Source organism: Eulemur rufifrons, chromosome 8 (genome assembly GCF_041146395.1).
Source record: "Eulemur rufifrons isolate Redbay chromosome 8, OSU_ERuf_1, whole genome shotgun sequence".
In the NCBI taxonomy this organism is placed as follows: domain Eukaryota; kingdom Metazoa; phylum Chordata; class Mammalia; order Primates; family Lemuridae; genus Eulemur; species Eulemur rufifrons.
This window is the reverse complement of record NC_090990.1, coordinates 114,910,936-114,930,176: the sequence shown is the minus strand read 5'-3', so window position 1 is coordinate 114,930,176 and position 19,241 is coordinate 114,910,936. Positions and strand designations below refer to the sequence as shown.

The 19,241-nt window shown below is 49.8% G+C and overlaps 1 protein-coding gene across 4 annotated transcripts; it reads left to right on the top strand.

Moving 5' to 3' along the window:
- The first annotated feature begins 417 nt into the window (after nt 1-417).
- On the top strand, nt 418-19,093 carry STRIP1 (striatin interacting protein 1). Of its 4 annotated transcripts, none has more exons than XM_069479020.1 (21): nt 418-611; nt 3,077-3,146; nt 3,886-3,960; nt 4,357-4,491; nt 4,592-4,712; nt 5,851-5,919; nt 6,976-7,082; nt 7,193-7,320; nt 8,485-8,667; nt 9,029-9,246; nt 10,473-10,538; nt 10,648-10,711; nt 11,789-11,860; nt 12,311-12,385; nt 12,559-12,656; nt 13,870-13,996; nt 14,207-14,307; nt 15,086-15,152; nt 15,669-15,773; nt 16,738-16,942; nt 18,150-19,093. In XM_069479020.1, the coding sequence occupies exons 1-21, from the start codon at nt 432-434 to the stop codon at nt 18,395-18,397; spliced, it is 2,514 nt and encodes an 837-aa protein (XP_069335121.1). In that variant the 5' UTR covers nt 418-431; the 3' UTR covers nt 18,398-19,093. The 4 variants fall into 4 exon arrangements, with proteins under 4 accessions (XP_069335121.1, XP_069335124.1, XP_069335122.1 ...); XM_069479023.1 differs by having other exon boundaries at nt 514-611; nt 8,485-8,673; nt 18,150-19,084; XM_069479021.1 differs by having other exon boundaries at nt 594-611; nt 3,074-3,146.
- Nucleotides 19,094-19,241: the final 148 nt, after the last annotated feature.

Sequence of the window (19,241 nt, the reverse complement as noted above, 5' to 3'; positions counted from 1 at the left end):
TTATAAAATGTTTGTTGAATGCATAATTAGCACTTGTCACTACCGTAACTCTGTGAAGACTAGGAACCTGTCTATGTTGTTCACTACTATATCCCCTAAGCCATTTACAGGGCCGTGGGTGATACGAACAAAGCAATGTTAGAGGAAGGAGGGCGTAACTAAACTGATTGAAGGAGCTAAGGGAAGCCTCACAGATGAAAATAATAACCAAATTGGGAACTGAAAGGAAAGGAGGAACCTAAAAAGACCAAGAAGGGAAGGAAGGATTTCAGACAGAGGTAATTTCGCGAGGTATTGGGCAGCCAAGATGGCGTCTAGCACTTGCCGCCACACTTAACATGGCGACCAGAGAAATTTCCTGGAGAAAATCACGCGAGAGTGGCATCCCGGCGACTGTCCGCGAATTGAGCTGGGGGTGTGGAGCAGCCAAGATGGAGCCGGCAGCCGGCGGTCCCGGCCCGCTGATGGTGAACAACAAACAGCCCCAGCCGCCGCCACCTCCGCCGCCGGCAACCGCGCAGCCTCCCCCTGGGGCGCCGCGGGCCGGCGGGGGCCTTCTGCCCGGGGGGAAAGCCCGAGAGTTTAACCGAAACCAGCGCAAAGACTCGGAGGTCAGGAGCATCGAGGGGCGAGGCTATCACCGGCGGGTGGCGGCGGGGTCCGCTCTAGGGGACAAGTTGGGCTTCCTGGAGGGTTCGGCAGGGCTAGGCCGGGGAGCTGTCACTTTACAGCGAAAGGAGCAGGAAGCGAGCTGGCAGCTCCCGGGGCCGGGGGCGTGAAGCTGGGATCTCCGCCCGGAGCTCCGCCGCCTTGGGAGAACCTCCCGGAGCCGGTGGCCACTCCTTTGCTCCCCTGGGGCCCGGGCTGTGGGCGTCGCCTCAGGGGAAGCCGTCCCCGCCCCAGTTCGGGGGTGTAGAGTCGGTGGTCTGCGAACGCTCCAGGGGACCAGGCGGCTTGTCCCCAGTCTCTAATCATTTTGACTTCTGGTCCTTGGCAAGCATACGCCGGCTTGTGGGTTCGGCAGCGCTGGGTGGACGGCGCGCGTGGGCAGGGAAGGGTTTAGAAGGCACTTAGAGCCGGAAGGAGCTAATTATCACTAATAGTACTGCGCGGCCCGAGGTTTGTGAGAGTAGGAGGGGGAAACGTGCCCAGTTCCTCCGACCTTAGCCAGTGCAGGTCAGGCCATGGATTGACAGTGCCTGGTGGGTGGTGTGCCCAGTGCACCTGGTACTGAATTGTTAAAGATCAGAAATGTACATTTTAAATATGCATTAGGGATTAGGGATTAGCATTCTCTTCTCTTCCTTCTGTTCCGGAGACACCATAGTCTGGAGCTGACTATTCACCTCACCCCGAGTTAAAGAATTCCTCCCACTGCCTCCCTTTGCAGAATTCATGAATGAAGATACACACGTCGCGGCGTTTTAGGGCTTTCTGAGCATGTTCCCAGAGCACTTACTATGCTGTTTCCAAGGCTAATCAGCAGCCAGGCGCTTGTTAATGAGAGGAATTCCTCGTTGCGCATAATGTACCAGCTCATACCAAAGAATAATGATACTATCTTTAGACTTGGGAAATCAGTTCCCCTTGAAGAACTTTTGCTTTTTGTTGGCAAGCCCAAACCTCTGGTAAAACATGTCAAAAATTGGCAATCCCAAAGTAGACATAATTTGAGCTTGAAGTGAATTATTTGAAAACGCAAAGAAACCGACCTTTTCAGAGCCATTGCATGGTGGGGTGACGGGACATCAGTGATGACTGCTCAGTAATTTTTCGAGTGTGATGTAAGTGCAAAGGGATGTTAGAGGAAGGAGGGAGGGGGTAACTAACTCACTGAAATGGTGGAGGTGAATCCCCTTCATCATGAGAGGAGTTATCCTTTCGAAAAATAGTTTAAAATTTTCCCAAGTAGCTATGAATGGTCAAATAAATACCTTTGATGCATTTTCTCTTTCTGTGCTTTAATTTTGACATAGACTTGACAAGTGAAAGGCCAGTCAGATGGGCACATTTAAGCTGAGAGACCTGTGTAACTCTGTTTCCCTAGAGATGCTGATGCTGTGCTCTTCCTTTAGTCAGGGCTGAAATCAGTCGTTTGGGAGCCCGATCAATGCCTAGAGGACAGGGAGGCTGACGTTTGATGAGAGCCCACTATGTGCTACATAATTCTGATTAGTCTTTAAAAACCTTCAAGGTAGATTTTTGTCATCCCCATTTCATGAGTGAAGAAACTGAAGCACGGTAACTCGTGAAAGCATACACTGTTATTTCTGAATAAGAAGTTCTTAGCCGTGGGTATGTTATGATATTTTGTTGGTGGCCTTTCTTTTCTAAGTAGATTATAATTAAGCCTAACTACTTTACCTATTTCTTCCTAGCTTCTTCTCTCTTCCCAGGACAAAGCTTCCAAGATGGGGTGTTCTCCGTAATCACGTATCCCCAGCAGTAAACACATTCTCTTTGTCATATTCTCTCCTGTGTATGGGAGGAAAGCTGATCTGTTCCACTACTGCCCTCACTGTCGGTTCTCGCTGAAATTTGAGACAAGAGCAGGAAGGCTGAGGTTTCAGTACTCATTTTGTCCTGAGCTGTTGATAGCCCACTAGCCAGAAAGAAGCAAGGCTTCTGGAGTCTTAGCATCGCATGGAACAGTCATTCACTGCACAAAGTACATAGAAGCTTTGTGTTCGTTAATTTAACAGAGATTTTTGCCAGTATAAACTATTATTCATGCATAATACTATGCTGGACATTGTGAAATCATTGGTGAGCAAAACAGATAAGGTTCCTGCTCTCAAGGAACTTGTAGTTTTGTGGATAGGCAGACAGTAAACAAATGAATATGTTCCTATATAAGTTCTGATAAGTGCTGTGAAGGGAGAGTATGGGGTGCTCTGAGAGGGCTTAGTAAGGAGACCCAAGCCAGCCCAGGAGACAAGATACTGTGATATAACATTAAAAAAGTAGAGGCAATGGTGTCTTGTAACACAGCAGTGTCTCTGGAAGCATATGTGTTTCTTCCTTTGGAAAAACTCAGAATGATCTTTTTCATAAAGCTTTCTCCTTTTCCCAGCAGGGTTATTCTGAGTCTCCAGACCTTGAGTTTGAGTACGCTGATACAGACAAGTGGGCTGCAGAGCTGTCAGGTAAAGCATACACCTTTGTGTTACTTGGGAGTAGTGTTTTCCTCACTGGTCTTTAAGAAAATTAATGAATATTTGGAGTTCATTTTTTCCCCTAGTTAGTGCTATTAATGACATATAAAAAAATTATTTTTTATTATTTGATTCAAGCCTTATGCATGAGAACTGGGTTGTCCTTTACATTCATGAAGTGTCTCTGGTCAGCTCAGTTAGCTAGAGTCCAATCCCAGTGTGAGACAGTCAGTGATGTTTCTTGGCCACACACTGTGGCCCTGACAGTGGTCTCTCGTAGAGCAGTGGGTCATGATGGATGCCTGCAGCTGTGCACATCTTTCATTGCCACTGCCACTCATACGTAATACGAGGTCAGAGGGAGCTGCTCCCCCACCCTCCATGGTACAGGTCCTACTCAAGAGGTAGCAGCCATTTGAGAGATGTGTGTTCTGGGTGGGGGTTAGCTCTGGCATGGCATGGTAGGATGGTTGCATATCAGACTGGAATGCCCAGATGTGTGCTTCACTGGCATTCAGGTTATCAGCTGCAAGGCCAGTCAGCATTCTCTCCGTTGTGCACATCAGAGCATTAAGACCCACTGAGTAATTAGAGAGCACAGTCCAGGAGTCACTGTGACTCAGGGACAGAGCTGGGAATGGAAGCAGACGCCTTACCCTCTCTGCGTTACGTGAGACCTGGTGTGAATGCAGACATGGAGCTGACAGTGATGAGACTTTGTTCTTGACAGAGCTTTACAGCTACACAGAAGGTCCAGAATTTTTGATGAATCGGAAATGCTTTGAGGAGGACTTCCGGATTCATGGTGAGATGATTTCCCCCACTCCTTGGTTCTTTCGCCCTGCATCACAGGAGCTGCAGCTTTCCTCTTGGGCATCTGAATGGCCTAAGTCATCCTGGAGCAGCCTGAACCATGATTGTTCAGGGCCAGATGCGACATTGAGAGTGAGCTTATGGGCACTTTAGTAAAGACTTTTTAGAATGTGAGTATTGGGATTGAGGGGGAAGCTTCATGTTATTAAAATTGCACCACAAATACCAGTGTTTCAGTTTAGAAATTCAAATTCATAGAGCAACAGTACTACCTTATCCCTTGCATAGGGCGTAACTTGTCTTTCTGGTCCTGTGGCAGTCCTGAATTTGGTGGGTTAACTCTGAGGATTTTTCTGGACTCAGGTGTAACTAGATTTTTGCCCTGTAGTGACAGACAAGAAGTGGACCGAGTTGGACACCAACCAGCACCGTACCCATGCCATGAGGCTTCTAGATGGCTTGGAAGTCACTGCCAGGGAGAAGAGACTCAAGGTGGCTCGAGCAATTCTCTATGTTGCCCAAGGTACTTAGTGGACCTCCCCAGGGATCCCTGGCACCTCTGCCAGTGATACTGCCCAGCCAGATGTGGGGAGGGGTTGGCGAGCTGTGCCTTGTGTTTGCAGGCACCTTTGGGGAGTGCAGCTCGGAGGCAGAGGTGCAGTCCTGGATGCGCTACAACATCTTTCTGCTCCTGGAGGTGGGCACGTTCAATGCTTTAGTGGAGCTTCTGAACATGGAAATAGAGTGAGCACTTCTTCTTGGGCGTGAGTAGGGAAGGGAGGCAGGGATGGAAAGGAGGACAGAGGACTGTAGAACTAACTGGCTTTGAGAGGGTTAAATGGGCCACGTGGGGCTGAGGGTCTGGTCCTAGTCTCTGTTCTGACCACATGGGTTGAATAATGGGGGAGTTGCTCGCCTGTACCTTGAGGACTAATGGAGACCAGTGACAGGTCCCTGCAGCTCCCTAACACCAGAGCTTTACCCAGACAGGGCAGGTCCTGAAGGAGGCTTCTCATTTTGAACTCCCTTTTGAACCTGCAGACTCCGCTATGTATGCCCTGCAGTTTTCCCTTCGGCGGGAGGCCAGGCACAAGTCTGACACATGAGCTTAACCAGAGCCTGCCCTAGCCTGTGTTACCTTTGTCTTTTGTCTGATGGACAGGTCAGCTGCTGCTCATCTAAGGATAACACCATCAGTAATAAGAGCTCAGAATACTCACTGAGTGCTTACGTGCCCCAGTCATTGTTCTAAGGATATTACATGTACTAATTCATGTTAATGACATAGGTACTATATCATACCCATTTTACAGATGAGGAAACTGAGGCACAGTTAGTGCCAGGATTTAAGCCTTGGCAGTCTGGTCCAGGGCCTGAGTTCTTTTTTTTTTTTTTTTTTTTTTTTTGAGACAGAGTCTCACTTTGTTGCCCAGGCTAGAGTGAGTGCCATGGCGTCAGCCTAGCTCACAGCAACCTCAAACTCCTGGGCTCAAGCGATCCTACTGCCTCAGCCTCCCGAGTAGCTAGGACTACAGGCATGCGCCACCATGCCCGGCTAATTTTTTGTATATATATATTTTAGTTGGCCAGATAATTTCTTTCTATTTTTAGTAGAGACAGGGTCTCGCTCTTGCTCAGGCTGGTCTCGAACTCCTGACCTTGAGCGATCCACCCGCCTCGGCCTCCCAGAGTGCTAGGATTACAGGCGTGAGCCACCACGCCCGGCCCAGGGCCTGAGTTCTTAACCACTGTTTCCTATAACCACTTCTGCAGCCTAAGCACATATCACGGCGTCTTATTCCCCCATTGGGCAGTACTTGTCAGGGGCATCATTTACCTTCCTTCCTAGGTGAAGGCGCTGACTCATAAATCTCTCCTGCAGCAACAGTGCCGCCTGCAGCAGTGCCGTGAGGAAGCCTGCCATCTCCCTGGCTGACAGCACAGACCTGAGGTGAGGCAAGCAGCAAGCCTGGGCTCCCTAAGCTTTAGTCAGAGATGAGGTCAGAGCTGGGCATTGGGGGTGTCTTAGGGTTTCCTCGCTGTGTGTGCATTCCTCTGTACACATGAACCTGCAGGTGTGAGGGCTCTGTGAATGATCAGTAGGCACTGCTGAGGGCTCTACCTGGGTGGGGTTCTGGGCAGTCCAGGGTCAAGCCACTTCCTAGAGGGACAGTTACATGTGGGCCTCCTGCCCATACTACTGCAAGGAACTTGGGTGTGGGATATTTCATCCAAATAAAAATTTGGATGAAACACATGATGTTGCTCCTTGGACTCCCACCTTCGTATGCACACAGCCTAATCTCTTCATCCACGTTTGGTTAGTCCTGACAACTTCATAATGTCCTGTGGCTGCACAGGAAGTATTAGCAACTGCTAAACAAGATCACCTTTTCATTTCTGAGAGTCAAAATCTGTCTCTCTTTATGAATTTGGAAATTTTTCAGACTGGGTGTTGGTGATGTTCCCTATTATAGTTAGGGTCTCTGAGTGTCACCTCCTGGCTGCTTGTTTCCAGTCCATCACTGTAACGTGTGACTTCTGTTTCCATTCTAGCACCGTCCTTGTTCTCACTGTGACTCCATTCTCCTCTGACCCCCACAGCTTACTACTACCTGTGTGTTTTTTTCTTACTAGGAGGTTTAGAGCAATAAATGCTTTTGGCCATTCTTATTCGTAGTCATTCATCCAGTAACCATTTATTAAGCACCTGCTGTGACTAAGCACTTTGTTACACACTGGAAAGACAAAACAGAGTGAGTTCTGGCCCTAGCCAGAGCAACATGAGCCAGTGAGGGAAGCACCAGGGGAAAGACTTAAGCATTCCTGTGCTCCGTGGATGCCCAGATTCTCACCTCTGTTTTTGCAGTTTTCTCCGCATTACAGCCTTCCCCCCACCAGCTAGCGTTTGTGCACAGGCTTCTCACGTTAGCTGGGAGGCGTGGAAGCCAAGGGTGCTCCCTTGCTCCTCCATCCTACTCCATCATGAGCTGGCTCTCATCCTCAGGGTCCTGCTCAACATCATGTACCTGATTGTAGAGACTGTTCACCAGGAGTGTGAGGGGGACAAGGCCGAATGGAGGACAATGCGACAGACCTTCAGAGCTGAGCTGGGTAGGACCCTGGGGATCCTCTCTAGAGACCTGACTTTGAGACTGAGGCCGGAGGCCCTGGGAGGGGTCCTTTTGCTGCCTGTGTTCCTGATATCTTTGTGTTGCCTCCAGGCTCCCCGCTGTACAACAACGAGCCATTTGCCATCATGCTGTTTGGGATGGTGACCAAATTTTGTAGTGGCCATGCCCCTCACTTCCCCATGAAGAAAGTTCTCTTGCTGCTCTGGAAGACAGTATTGGTGAGCACCTCCTTGCAGGGGAACTCAGGTGCTAGGCCAGCAAGGCAGGAGGCAGACTTTTGCTTGCATATCCTTTGAATATTGAATTATGTGAATATATAACCACTTTCGAAAAAAAAAAAAAATATATTTAAAAAGCTCCTGAAAGCAGATGACAAAAGTGCCACTTTGGGCCCACTGCAGCCAAAGAGGACTTGGCCTTTGAGTCAGAATAGATTGTTGGCTCCCTGACCCCTGGCAGCTGTTCACCCGGCCATAGAACAGCTCTCCCCCCGACAAGCAGCTTCTCGGGAGCAGCTCCTGAACCTGCAGTTTGTAAAGGGATTTGATGCAAAGTTAGAGCTGGGATAATTGGGGCTCCTCGGTCAGATGTTGCTTGAAGGAGGCAAGAGCAAATCCTGAGCTGGCCTCCATTTTCCTCAGGGTGTGGTGTGAAACGTGACTGTTTCTAGCAAGGGAGGGGATGGATGCCGGGGTGGGCAGGCTGGCACACTTGGCTTGGGCACTGTCAGCAGCCAGGCCCAGGCCACGCTGGGAGCCCCTCCGCTCAGGAGGAGCGACCTGGGGAGAAAGTGGAGCTGGAATTTGGACCGCTGCTGTCACTGGGGCTCACGCTCCCTCCTTTCAGAATGGATTGGCTCTGTGGAGCCAGGGCCTAGTAAGTTTAGGGCCCCTTAAGAGTCATTGACACATTTTATCTTGGCCAGACATCCTGTTGGTTCCTCACAAAGCCTTGCTGAAGCCAGAGAGGAAAGCTGAATTGCTCAGAAATGGTGAAACTAAGCAGCCTAAAATTGCTGTGTAGTCCTGGGGTTTTGGCTTCTAGGGAAATGTTTAGATGAAGCTTTTTTTTTCCTTCTTAAATTTGAGCAACCAGTAATATATTTCTGATTTGACTTTGAAAGACTGACATGTACAACTTTTGAAGCATATGAGTGTCACCATCTTTTCTAGGAACTGGGGGTTAGGCACTGCCTTTTTTATGTTGGAGAGTGTATCATATGTACAGAGTTAAAAGTATCTGTGCATTAGGTTCAGTCAGCCTGCATTTCCACTCCTACTGTGGGGCATGGTGTCATGGGTACCTTCGAGCCTGACACAGTGGTCAGGGACTGACCTTGTGTACATGTCAACCCTGGCTCTGCACCCCTGTCGGTGATGCAGTGCACGCTGGGTGGCTTTGAGGAGCTGCAGAGCATGAAGGCTGAGAAGCGCACCATCCTGGGCCTTCCCCCACTGCCTGAGGACAGCATCAAAGTGATCCGCAACATGAGGGCTGCCTCTCCCCCGGCATCTGCCTCAGACTTGATTGAACAGCAACAGAAACGGGGCCGCCGGGAGCACAAGGTGAGGGCGACAGAGGTCCCTATGACTCCTGAGGGCTTTCAAGGCGCACACTCGCAGCAGCGGGGTCCCTGGAGGAGTTGGGCTGCTGGAAATTGTCTCTGGTCAGCTAGTCTCTGATCAGCAGGGACGCTTTGTCCCCAGTGTTGGGCCCAGTTTATAGTGGATACTCAGCATATGGCACTTTTGAGGACTAGAGCAAGAAGTGATTTGTCATTTGGTCCCAGTCTTGACTCCCTCTCTGGTTTTTCCACTGTTCTTGGCTCTCTACCCAGTGCCTTTTTGTGCTGTGTCCACTGTAACTGCGTTTCCCTTTTCTGTTTCATCAGCTGGCTCTTGTCTCGTATCCCTGCCCCGTTTTTAGGCTCTGATAAAGCAGGACAACTTAGATGCCTTTAATGAGCGGGACCCCTACAAGGCTGATGATTCTCGAGAAGAGGAAGAGGAGAATGATGATGACAACAGTCTGGAGGGGGAGACATTCCCCCTTGAGCGGGATGAGGTGATGCCTCCCCCACTACAACACCCCCAGACTGACAGGCTTACCTGCCCAAAGGGGCTCCCATGGGCTCCCAAGGTCAGGTGAGTCTCAGACCTCGGCATACTCTTGGCTTCTGAAGCTAGAGCCCTCACACCTCAGGCCTGGCATCTGGCCTGCGTCACCATGAGAGGTGCTCTGCAGGGCCAGGCTGACCTTAGCTTTGGGACAAGTCTCTCTTAAAGGTCCCCATGCTGACCTGAGGATTTCACACAAAGTGGCCCTCATGTGGCTCCTGAGTCAGTAATTGAAATTGGCTCTTGATTAGACATGCTAGTGAAGGGAGATAGGGAAAAATAAAAACAAGGGCACTTAAGTGAACCCGTCCCCATCCATCCTGAGGTTGTATATTCTTGCTCTGTCTCCAGGCTAGAGTGCAGTGGTGAGATCATAGCTCACTGCAGCCTCCAACTCCTGGCCTCAAACAGTCTTCTCACCTCAGCCTCCTTAGTAGATAGGACTACAGGCGCTTGCCACCACACCTGGCTGATTTTTTTCTTTTTGTAGAGATGGGGTCTCACTATGTTGCCCAGGCTGGTCTCGAACTCCTGGCCTCAAGTGATCTTTCTGCCTTGGTCTCCCAAAGTGCTGGGATTACAGTCATGAGCCACTATGCCTGGCAGGAAGTTTCTTTAGAACCGTAATTAAGATGTTTGAGATATGTGTCGTTGAATTGATGGATGGGAAGATACCTGGAGATACATAAATGGTATCTGTTTGATAGGCAGCAACTTAAGAATTAGATGAACATGTGAGAGGATATGGAAAGTCACTGTCTTGATCCAGATGCAGGCTCAGTTTTCATTGATCTGTGAAGTGAATAGAAGGTATCAGAAATGCCAAATATGCCAGTTGTTTGGGGCGGGAATATGTGACCTATATGAAAAATCAGTAGCTTTAGCTTTAGTTGTTTAAAAATTTTAAATATTTAAGAAAGTCTGTTGACAAACTTATTACTACTGTCTGAATAAAGTATGCTTTTAAATTTGATGTTATCACCTTAATTTTATGAATGAACTAGTTATAGATAATATATTTGCAGGTTATTGATCCAACAAAATTATAAAGAACATTAAAATACTCTAGATTTTTCAATTTTTTTCTTTTTTTCAAAGAGAAAAACCATTGTGGGAGACTTTTCTTCTCCTGGCTTCACAGTTTCTGGATATTCTAGATTTCTATTAACTATGACACGTTGAAATAATGTTTGATAAAAACCTTTCTCTCTGTCTGTCTCTCTTTTTTTTTTTTTTTTTTTTTTTTTTGGCAGAGAGAAAGACATTGAGATGTTCCTCGAGTCCAGCCGTAGCAAATTCATAGGTTACACTCTAGGCAGGTGAGTATGATCTGAGTTCATTTTGATGTTCACTCTCCTGGCCTTTGGTGCTTGGGGTCCCAGGTAAATTGACGTCTAGGCTCAACACAGGGCCTTCTTTATTCTCCAGTGACACGAACACAGTGGTGGGGCTTCCCAGGCCAATCCACGAAAGCATCAAGACTCTGAAACAGGTAAGTGTCTTTGGGTGAGCTTTTGGCCTAGTTTGGTCCCAAGTGAGTAAAGTGAGACCAGCCCGTAAGGAAAAGCCTTGTGAGACTGTTGTCTGGCTGCAGGACCCTGGTGTGGAGGCATGGGTGGACTGTGGACTGCCCTCGAAAACAGTTCTTGAGTTTTACTCGTTTTCACTGAGCTTTTGTTTGGGACTGACTGGAGGGCCATTAAAGATTGTAATACCCAATAGTTCTTGGAGTTTCAAGGAGCCCAATAAATAGCTCTCGCTTTTCCTTGCCCAAGTTCTAAGGCAGTTGAAATAGAGGAGTAGGCAGATGGAGGTCGCAGTGCCTGCTTTATAATTCATAGAGTGATTGGAGAATGAGGCTTAAGAACACAGTAACGTGCTAATACCATAGTGCCAGAATTAGGTGGACTCGCCTACCTAGTCCTAGGCAGTGCTGGGAGGCCCTGCCACACCTGGGGGGGTGGAGAGGAAGAGAGCACAGACGCTTGGCAGGCAGGCAGATTCTAAGAGAAAAGAGAAAGGGCTTGGACTAAGACTGTCCCGTTTCCCCTCTGCTGCCCACCAATCAGAGAGGGAAGGAGTGAGTGTGCAGAGGGGGAGGGAGAGACCAGGAGTGTTTGGCAAATTCATGCCCCTCTGCATGGGAGGGTACATCAAGAGTGGGGAAGAGGTGTTTCTCCTGGCAACACATCTGGAGTCCTAACTGTTTATATGTTTTTGAAGTACGTTTTTGGAATTTGTAGTACTAAGTGGTCTCTGTGCAGCTCAGCTTTTTGAATACTTGATTTTGCTTTTAATAGCTTTTTTCCTGTTACTGTAGCCATCTGAAAACTTCTTTTCCTCCTTTAATTTGCCTTTTTCTAATCTACTGTGGGCTTTTTGCCCTGATTGTAAGAGGTAGGTGCCCACTTAGAAAAATATTTTGGGTTTTGGATTTTAGTTAGGATTCTTTGTGATAACCCTCTTTCAGAAGATCGTGTTTGAAGAAAAATGCATGGGGTCTTTGCTAGGGTGTAGGAAGTTTGGCCAGAAAATGAGGGATGTTTTCCCTTCCCATCTCTCTCTCCAGCACAAGTACACATCGATTGCAGAGGTGCAGGCGCAGATGGAAGAGGAATACCTGCGCTCCCCTCTCTCAGGGGTGAGTTGGAGGGCTCGTTCAGCTCACAGGATCCTCAGCTGTTCCCAGGCATTGTGCGGGGCCTAGACCGCAGAGCTGCCCTCGCCCTGCCCCCAGAGAACTCCCAGTGCAGAGGGTGGCACGTACCTAGTGTGGGGGGGGGGGGTTAAGAACCCAGACTCCGAGCCAGGCTCCTGCCTCTGAATCCCAGCGCCACCACTTTGTGGGCGGCAGCTTAGGCAAGTTACTGGATCTCTCTCTGCTTTTTTCCTAGCCTGTAAACTGGGAATAATACTACCTTCTTTATAGGGTTGTGATAAGGGTTCACTGAGTTATTACAAGTAAAATGCCTGGCCCAGTGTATGTGTTCGGGCTTTGCTGTCATTATTTGCATCCATATCTATAGATTCTCCTCCAGCCAGCTAGCAAGCTGGCTCAGGAGATTACAGTCTGGACCCATTGTGTTAAAAGGGAGAAGAAGAAGTCGAGCAAGTCCCTGCAGAAACCCTCTACCAAGGCTTGCTCCCCAGCCTGCCTCAGTATATGGTGAGTGGTACCTGCCATGGGATGCCCTCCCCACTACACTGGCCTTGAGAGTTGACCCTGCCTGCCTCCTTCGCCCCCTCCTGCCACCTGAGCACCTATGGAAGGTGCCTCTCGGGGTTGATTATGGCCCTGGGCACACTCAGACCTGTGTCTGAATGGTCTGCTCTTCCCAGATTGCCCTCCTGAAGATCCTGCTGGCTGCAGCTCCCACCTCAAAAGCCAAAACAGACTCAATCAACATCCTGGCGGATGTCCTGCCTGAGGAGATGCCGTGAGTATCATTCTGTGAATGGAGCAGGTCTGAGGCAGAGGATAGAAGGGGAAGGACAGATGTTCTCCTTTTGTTAGGTTGGTTTCTTTTGTTGGTGCAGCTTCTCTGCTGGTTAGGTTTAGGGTGTTTTTGACTCAGAAAAAGTACACTGTTCTGGATTAAATAGTTTTACTTGTTGGGGAGATGGCTTGGTCCATTGGCCTGGATTCTAGTGTAGACTCTGCCACTGAGTAAACTCTTCAGTGAATTAGGGAATGTCATTTCCTCCTCTGTAAAATAAATGGGGCTGCATTAGACATTTCCCAAAACCCTCCCTCTAAAACTGCCTGATTGGAATACCCAGGGCCCATAGCTTTAACTTCTAGGCAGTTTGCCAGCAACAGCTGAGCCTGAGCCGGGTGTGAAGTCTTTCCTGTTTGCCAGTGAACTGGCAGACAGAATACTGGTGAGTGTCTCAAGGTGATAGAGTGAAATCCTTAGGGGTTCTTCCTCCCTGGGCCTTGACCTCATCTCTTTGAGGTGAGTGTACAAACTGAGATCGTGTTCTACTTTGAGAAGGACCCAGGCCTTGACCTGATTTCCTGCCTCTCTGCCAGTGTCACCTGGCCCTGAGCCCAGCTCCTGGGTGGCTGTGGCCCTGGAGTGTGGCCAGCTTCTAGGTGAGGGAAGAGGTAGGAATTAGCTGATACCAAAGGGAAGGTCATAGAACACTAGGCCATCATGATAGTCTTTGGAAAAAGGGTTCCAGAGTCAAATATTATATTTTCTCTTAAAAAAGATTTACTAAGTGAGAAGTCTTGAATTAAGAAACTGGTGTAACTTGGTACTTCCTAAATTTATCTGACTTTAAAACTCTGTTTTCCCCAAACATAAAATTTTTCAGTATAGTGGTATTCCACAGAACACACTTTGGGGAACTCAAGTTAATATGGTGGCAGAAGCTTGGGGGAGATCTTGGAAAGGAGAAGTTTGTTTTTGGAGGAAAAGCAGAGAAAGAATATATTGGGGGCATCATGGGGAAGAAATTTTTCCGAGCTAGATTGCTTAGGAGGTTGTTAGGTAGAGCCCTGGGCCTGACCTCTGAGATGTCCGGGGGGTGGGTAATGAAGGGGGAGCCTTTGCTTAAAGAGGCTCAAGAATCAATCTCCGCTCTGAAGCCGAGAGAAGAGGTGCTGCACGTGCTGGTGGCTCACCTGGGCAATTGTGTTTCTAGCACCACAGTGTTGCAGAGCATGAAGCTGGGGGTGGATGTGAACCGCCACAAAGAGGTCATTGTTAAGGCCATTTCTGCTGTCCTGCTGCTGCTGCTCAAGCACTTTAAGTTGAACCATGTCTACCAGGTACCTGTAGGGCCTTCCCTCCTGTCCTCTGGGCTGGGGCCTCCGGCAGTGCTGCCCTCCAGTCTGCAAGAACAGGAGCCTTGGCCTTCGACCTTGCTTGACTTCTGCATGAATGTTCTAAAATGTGGTCCTCCAACCGAGGCCTTTTGTCACTGGAGGAAAGAGAGCAATTTCCCAAGGGGCACGCTTATTTTTTTCTGTTGGTTTCAGTTTGAATACATGGCCCAGCATCTGGTGTTTGCCAACTGCATCCCTTTGATCCTAAAGTTCTTCAATCAAAACATCATGTCCTACATCACTGCCAAGAACAGGTGATGAGGGCCAGGGACCAGGAAGGGGTGGGTACAGACAGACAGCAGGGCTCCCAGCTGGTCTCTCCCACTAAGTCCATTCTGCTAACATTTTCCCAGCACCTACAAGCCAGCACTCTGCCAGGCATCAGGACACAAAGATGAGTGGGACAAGGTCCTTGTCTGTAGAGAACCCAGTGTGTCAAATCTGAGTCTAGGGACAGGTGACTCAGTGTATGCCTGGGCGGGAGGGTTCTCATCCTGGGCTCCAGTTCTGTCCTCGCTGTCCCTTTTGCACTTTTTTTCTGTTGTTGAGAATACAGGCCGCCTGCTCTCTCCAAGGAGCTTGGCCACATGCACTGTGATGCCTCATCTGCTGATCTTACCCCCGCCCCCGGCCCCTGCCTGGTACCGGCAGTACTTGACAGTGCCTGCTCTTCAGGGTGATAGGGGAGCAGCCAGCCAGACACCATCTCGAGCAGGGCTTGGCATAAAGTGGTTGCCTTGGGCAGTCTTCTCCCCAGCCCCAGGTTCACTGCCATGGGAAAGCTACAGTGGGGTCTCTGCCCCTTACGAGATTACAGACTTGTCTTTGGCTATAGGAGGACCTTACAAGTTCTCCTATGGCAGATAATTCCTCGCCTTAGAGCTGGGGAAGCTGGAGTGAGGCAGACCAGGTAGATTCCTGCTTCTGCTCCAAGTGAGGGAGGAGAGCCAGGAACCAACTCGGTCACGGCTGCTCTTCCAGCCCCCGGGCCTTTACTCATGGTGGGTGCCTGGATTCTCTTGCCCTCTGCAGCATTTCTGTCCTGGATTACCCTCACTGTGTGGTGCATGAGCTGCCAGAGCTGACTGCAGAGAGTCTGGTGAGTGGCTGGGCTCTCCCCAGCTGTCCCCTTGGTGTGGGGGTAAATGGGTGGAGAGCCTGCCTCCCGCAACATAGGAATGGAGGTGTCCTCCACAGGTGAGTCACTGTTGAGTGCCTGGCTTTTAAAGCACTGCAAGTGCCTAGAAGGGCAGGGGGAGGGACCTTGCAGAGCAGAGAGATTTGGATGTAGGGATCGGTCAGGGTTCACCTAGTAGAGCTATTTCCTTCTCCCCACGCTGGACTCTGCCGTCACAGCTCTGGGGCAGCCTAAGGCCACAGCCCCCAGTATCATGGTCCATGTTTCCTTCAGGAAAAGTCTAGGGAGACCCCATCCCCCAATTCCCTGCCAACTTCTAGGATAGAGTCCACCCCTGGGCTGCTCTGAGAGCAGGGGGTTCCTGGTAGAGGCAAGGAGACCTGGCTGTTCTCAGGTCGTATGTGGGAGGGCCTTTTGGAAACTGCGGAACACCTTGCAGCTGTGAGGGTTCTGATGCTTCCTGGGTTTACCTTGCAGGAAGCAGGTGACAATAACCAGTTTTGTTGGAGGAACCTCTTTTCTTGTATCAATCTGCTTCGGATCTTGAACAAGCTGACAAAATGGAAGCATTCGAGGACGATGGTGAGTCTGCAGTCAGCAGGCATGGATGGAACTTGGAGCTTGAAGAAGAGTTTCACGCCCCGTAGTACCGTCTCCTTCGTACTGGGAGCAGGGAGTCCCCGGCCCACCGCTGCAGCTGTATCCTCCACTTAACTTTGTTGTAGCCACATCCTTGTGTTTTAAGGCAACAGTCCCCAACCCCTGGGCTGCAGACTGGTGACATTCTGTGCCCTATTAGGTACTGGGCCGCAGAGTTCTGCCACACTCCCATCTGTGGAAATAATTGTCTTCCATGAAACTTGGGACAGGGTCCCCCCCACCCCCCTGCGGTACACAGCAGGAGGTGAGCATCGGTGATTGAGCAAAGCTCCATCTGTATTTATAGCTGCTCCGTTCCCCATTGCTCCCACCACTGCCTGAGCTCTGCCTCCCCGCTTTGGTGGAAAAATCGTCTTCCATGAAACCAGTCCCTGGTGCCAAAAAGGTTGGGGACCACTGTTTTAAGGGCTGATTCCTGGTTTCCTTGATAAGTTAAACTGGAAACTAGAAGAGGGTCAGTAAGACACTGAAGCAAATCCACGCTAATAGGAGAGTTTTTTCTGTATCATCTCAATCTTGATTGGTAATATAACCAGGGTTCTGAAAGTCTTCCTTAACCCTGCGTCTGCGGTTGCCTTTGGGGTGGGGAGGTCCATGAATCCTTTGAAATTATGTGCATGTGCACATAGGAATTTCTGGTGAAGGAATTGGTAGCTTTCTTCAGATTCCAAACTGACTCATAATTAGGGTGACCAATAGTTTGCCTGGAAACTCTCCTGGTTTTAGCACTTAAAGTCCCACATACCAGGAGCCCCTTCAGTCAGTCCAAGGGCCACTGGGATAGTCTGTCACCCTGCACATAACCCCAAAAGGGTTAAGCAGCAGCATGATGGTGTGTGCACATATTTCTGTCCTCAACTTGGGCTGCCCTTGTGCCCCTTCCCAGATGCTGGTGGTGTTCAAGTCAGCACCCATCTTGAAGCGGGCCCTGAAGGTGAAACAAGCCATGATGCAGCTCTACGTGCTGAAGCTGCTCAAGGTGCAGACCAAGTACTTGGGGCGGCAGTGGCGGAAGAGCAACATGAAGACGATGTCTGCCATCTACCAGAAGGTGCGGCATCGGCTGAACGACGACTGGGCGTATGGCAATGGTGAGGCTTTGCATGAAGCAGGCTTGGGGTGGGGGGCTGTGGGGAAAGGTGACACCTTTCACTCCCTGCCCATAACACCTCAGGGTCTTCTCTGCCCCGAGCTTCCACTGAGGGACAGGAAGGAACCCAGCTCCTGCTTTTGTAGTGTCAGGAAGGGTGCTCTAGGAAAGACTTGGAGAAGCTACCCAGGCTTGGCATCTGTGGTTATGCCCCATTTCTCCCTGTCCCTCCCCTCTAGGTCATTCCTTTTCTAGAAATTGTCACAAGACTCTGTCCCCTCTTTTCATCCCCACCGCAGCTGTCTTAGTTCTGGCCACTTAAATTCTTGCAGCTCCTGACTGGCTTCCCTGCCTCCAGCTTCTCCTCCTCCATCAGCGTCTCAAACTTTGCCCTAGTGATCTCTTCAATACACAGATCCTGTGATGTTACTTCCCTGAGCAAATCCTTCATTAGCTTCTCATTTTCCTTAGAGTTAGAGTCAAACTCTTAGGCAAGCCATGTGAGACCCACCCACGTTCCTTCTCCCCCTCTGTACTCTGACCCAGCTTCCTTTATAGCCTGTTACCTGCTGCCAGCCCAGCCTCCATCATACCCAGGGTCCTGGGCACAGGAGGACTCAGTCCCTGATCACTCGCCATGTCACTGCCCATATCTGGGCCTCTCTGCATGTACTATTCCTTCCACCTGCATTGTGTCTCCCCTGCCCACCCCAGCGGTTCTGTGTCTGCGTGTTGCTGCACCATTACAGTTCCCGGCACGTAGCACCATGGCTGAAGGACTGTCCGCACTCCCAATGCCCGATGAATTCACGTGGGCCCAAGGTGGCACGTGGTACCTGGTCAGGGAATTGAGAGAGAATGAGCAAATGAGGGACTCTCCAGGTTCCTGCCTTTGACTCCAAAAAGCCAGGGAGAATGTCACTTTTAGAAAAGCGTATCATACATGCGGCTCTTCCTCTCTGTGTCTACATAATCTCTGCAGTATAAATAAGCTTTTTTCTCAGTACATCTGGCTTTTCTCCTTGTGCTTGACTCTCCTTTTTGTCTAGGAAAGAATTCCTATTAGTCTTCCTGAGGATTGGCTTGGAGGTGTCTTGTTCCCGGTTGATAATCAATATTCCCAGCCCTGGCTGGCCTGGCCCCTGAGCTGCAGTGAACCCAAGCAACAGGGCTTGGCTTCTAACCATGTTCTTCCTTCTTTGTCTCAGATCTTGATGCCCGGCCTTGGGACTTCCAGGCAGAAGAGTGTGCCCTCCGTGCAAACATCGAACGCTTCAATGCTCGGCGCTACGACCGGGCCCACAGCAACCCCGACTTCATGCCAGTGGATAACTGCCTGCAGAGTGTGCTGGGCCAGCGGGTGGACCTTCCTGAGGACTTCCAGATGAACTATGACCTCTGGTTAGAAAGGGAGGTCTTCTCCAAGCCCATTTCCTGGGAAGAGCTGCTACAGTGAGGCTGGGCAGGGGACTGAACCGGCTGAGTGATCTCCAGGTACCTGCAGGGCTGTCCTGGTCCATTGCTGCAGTGCTTCCATCTCCCTTCAGGTGGCAGCACAGCCCCACGGTGTCCTCCGCAGCCGGCCCTGGGCCTGTGGGTGAGGCCAGCTTGGCCTCCCTCCTTGGTTCCCAGCGTCCTGCTCAGGAGTAGTCATCTCTCTGCTTGGGATCCGCTCTCCCTTCGCTCGCCCCATTCTCCTCTCTTGGACGTGGTTGGTTGCAGCTCATTTCACAATCAGCTCAAGGCTGGGAAAAACTGGGATGGGCTGGAAACCCCTCCTCACTGCATCTGAATCTCAGGGGTCATGCTGACTCCTCTTGACATACAAATTCTTGGCTTGTCGGACAAGGGCTTGGGATTAGGGCCAGGGCCAGAAAGTCAGCATCTTGATTTTGCTCTGGGGATTTTCTGATGCCATTCCAGCCTCCTGCTAAGTTTTCTCCAGAAGTAATTGCAGAGGCTTCTGCAGTTGCCTCAGCACTTTGGTTTTAGACGGGGTTGAGGTAGGAAGAGAAGCTTCCCTTACTAGAGGTGCCATTTTCCTACTTGGTTTGCAAGGGCCTGTAAATATCTGTATGTAAATCTGTGTGTATTCTCTTGTGTCATGTGGGGATTTTTAATGTGTTTGTGTATTCTGTTTACATTAAAAGGAGCAAAAACAATCCCCATTGCCTTGTCTGTAGGAAATATGGCTCTGTCTCCTCCAGGTCTGGAGAGTGGCTTTTCCAGCCAGCATTGATAGGTCTTCCGCTTGTTCTCGCCAAATTGCCTGCCTTTCCTATCTAAGGGGGAAGAGGAGG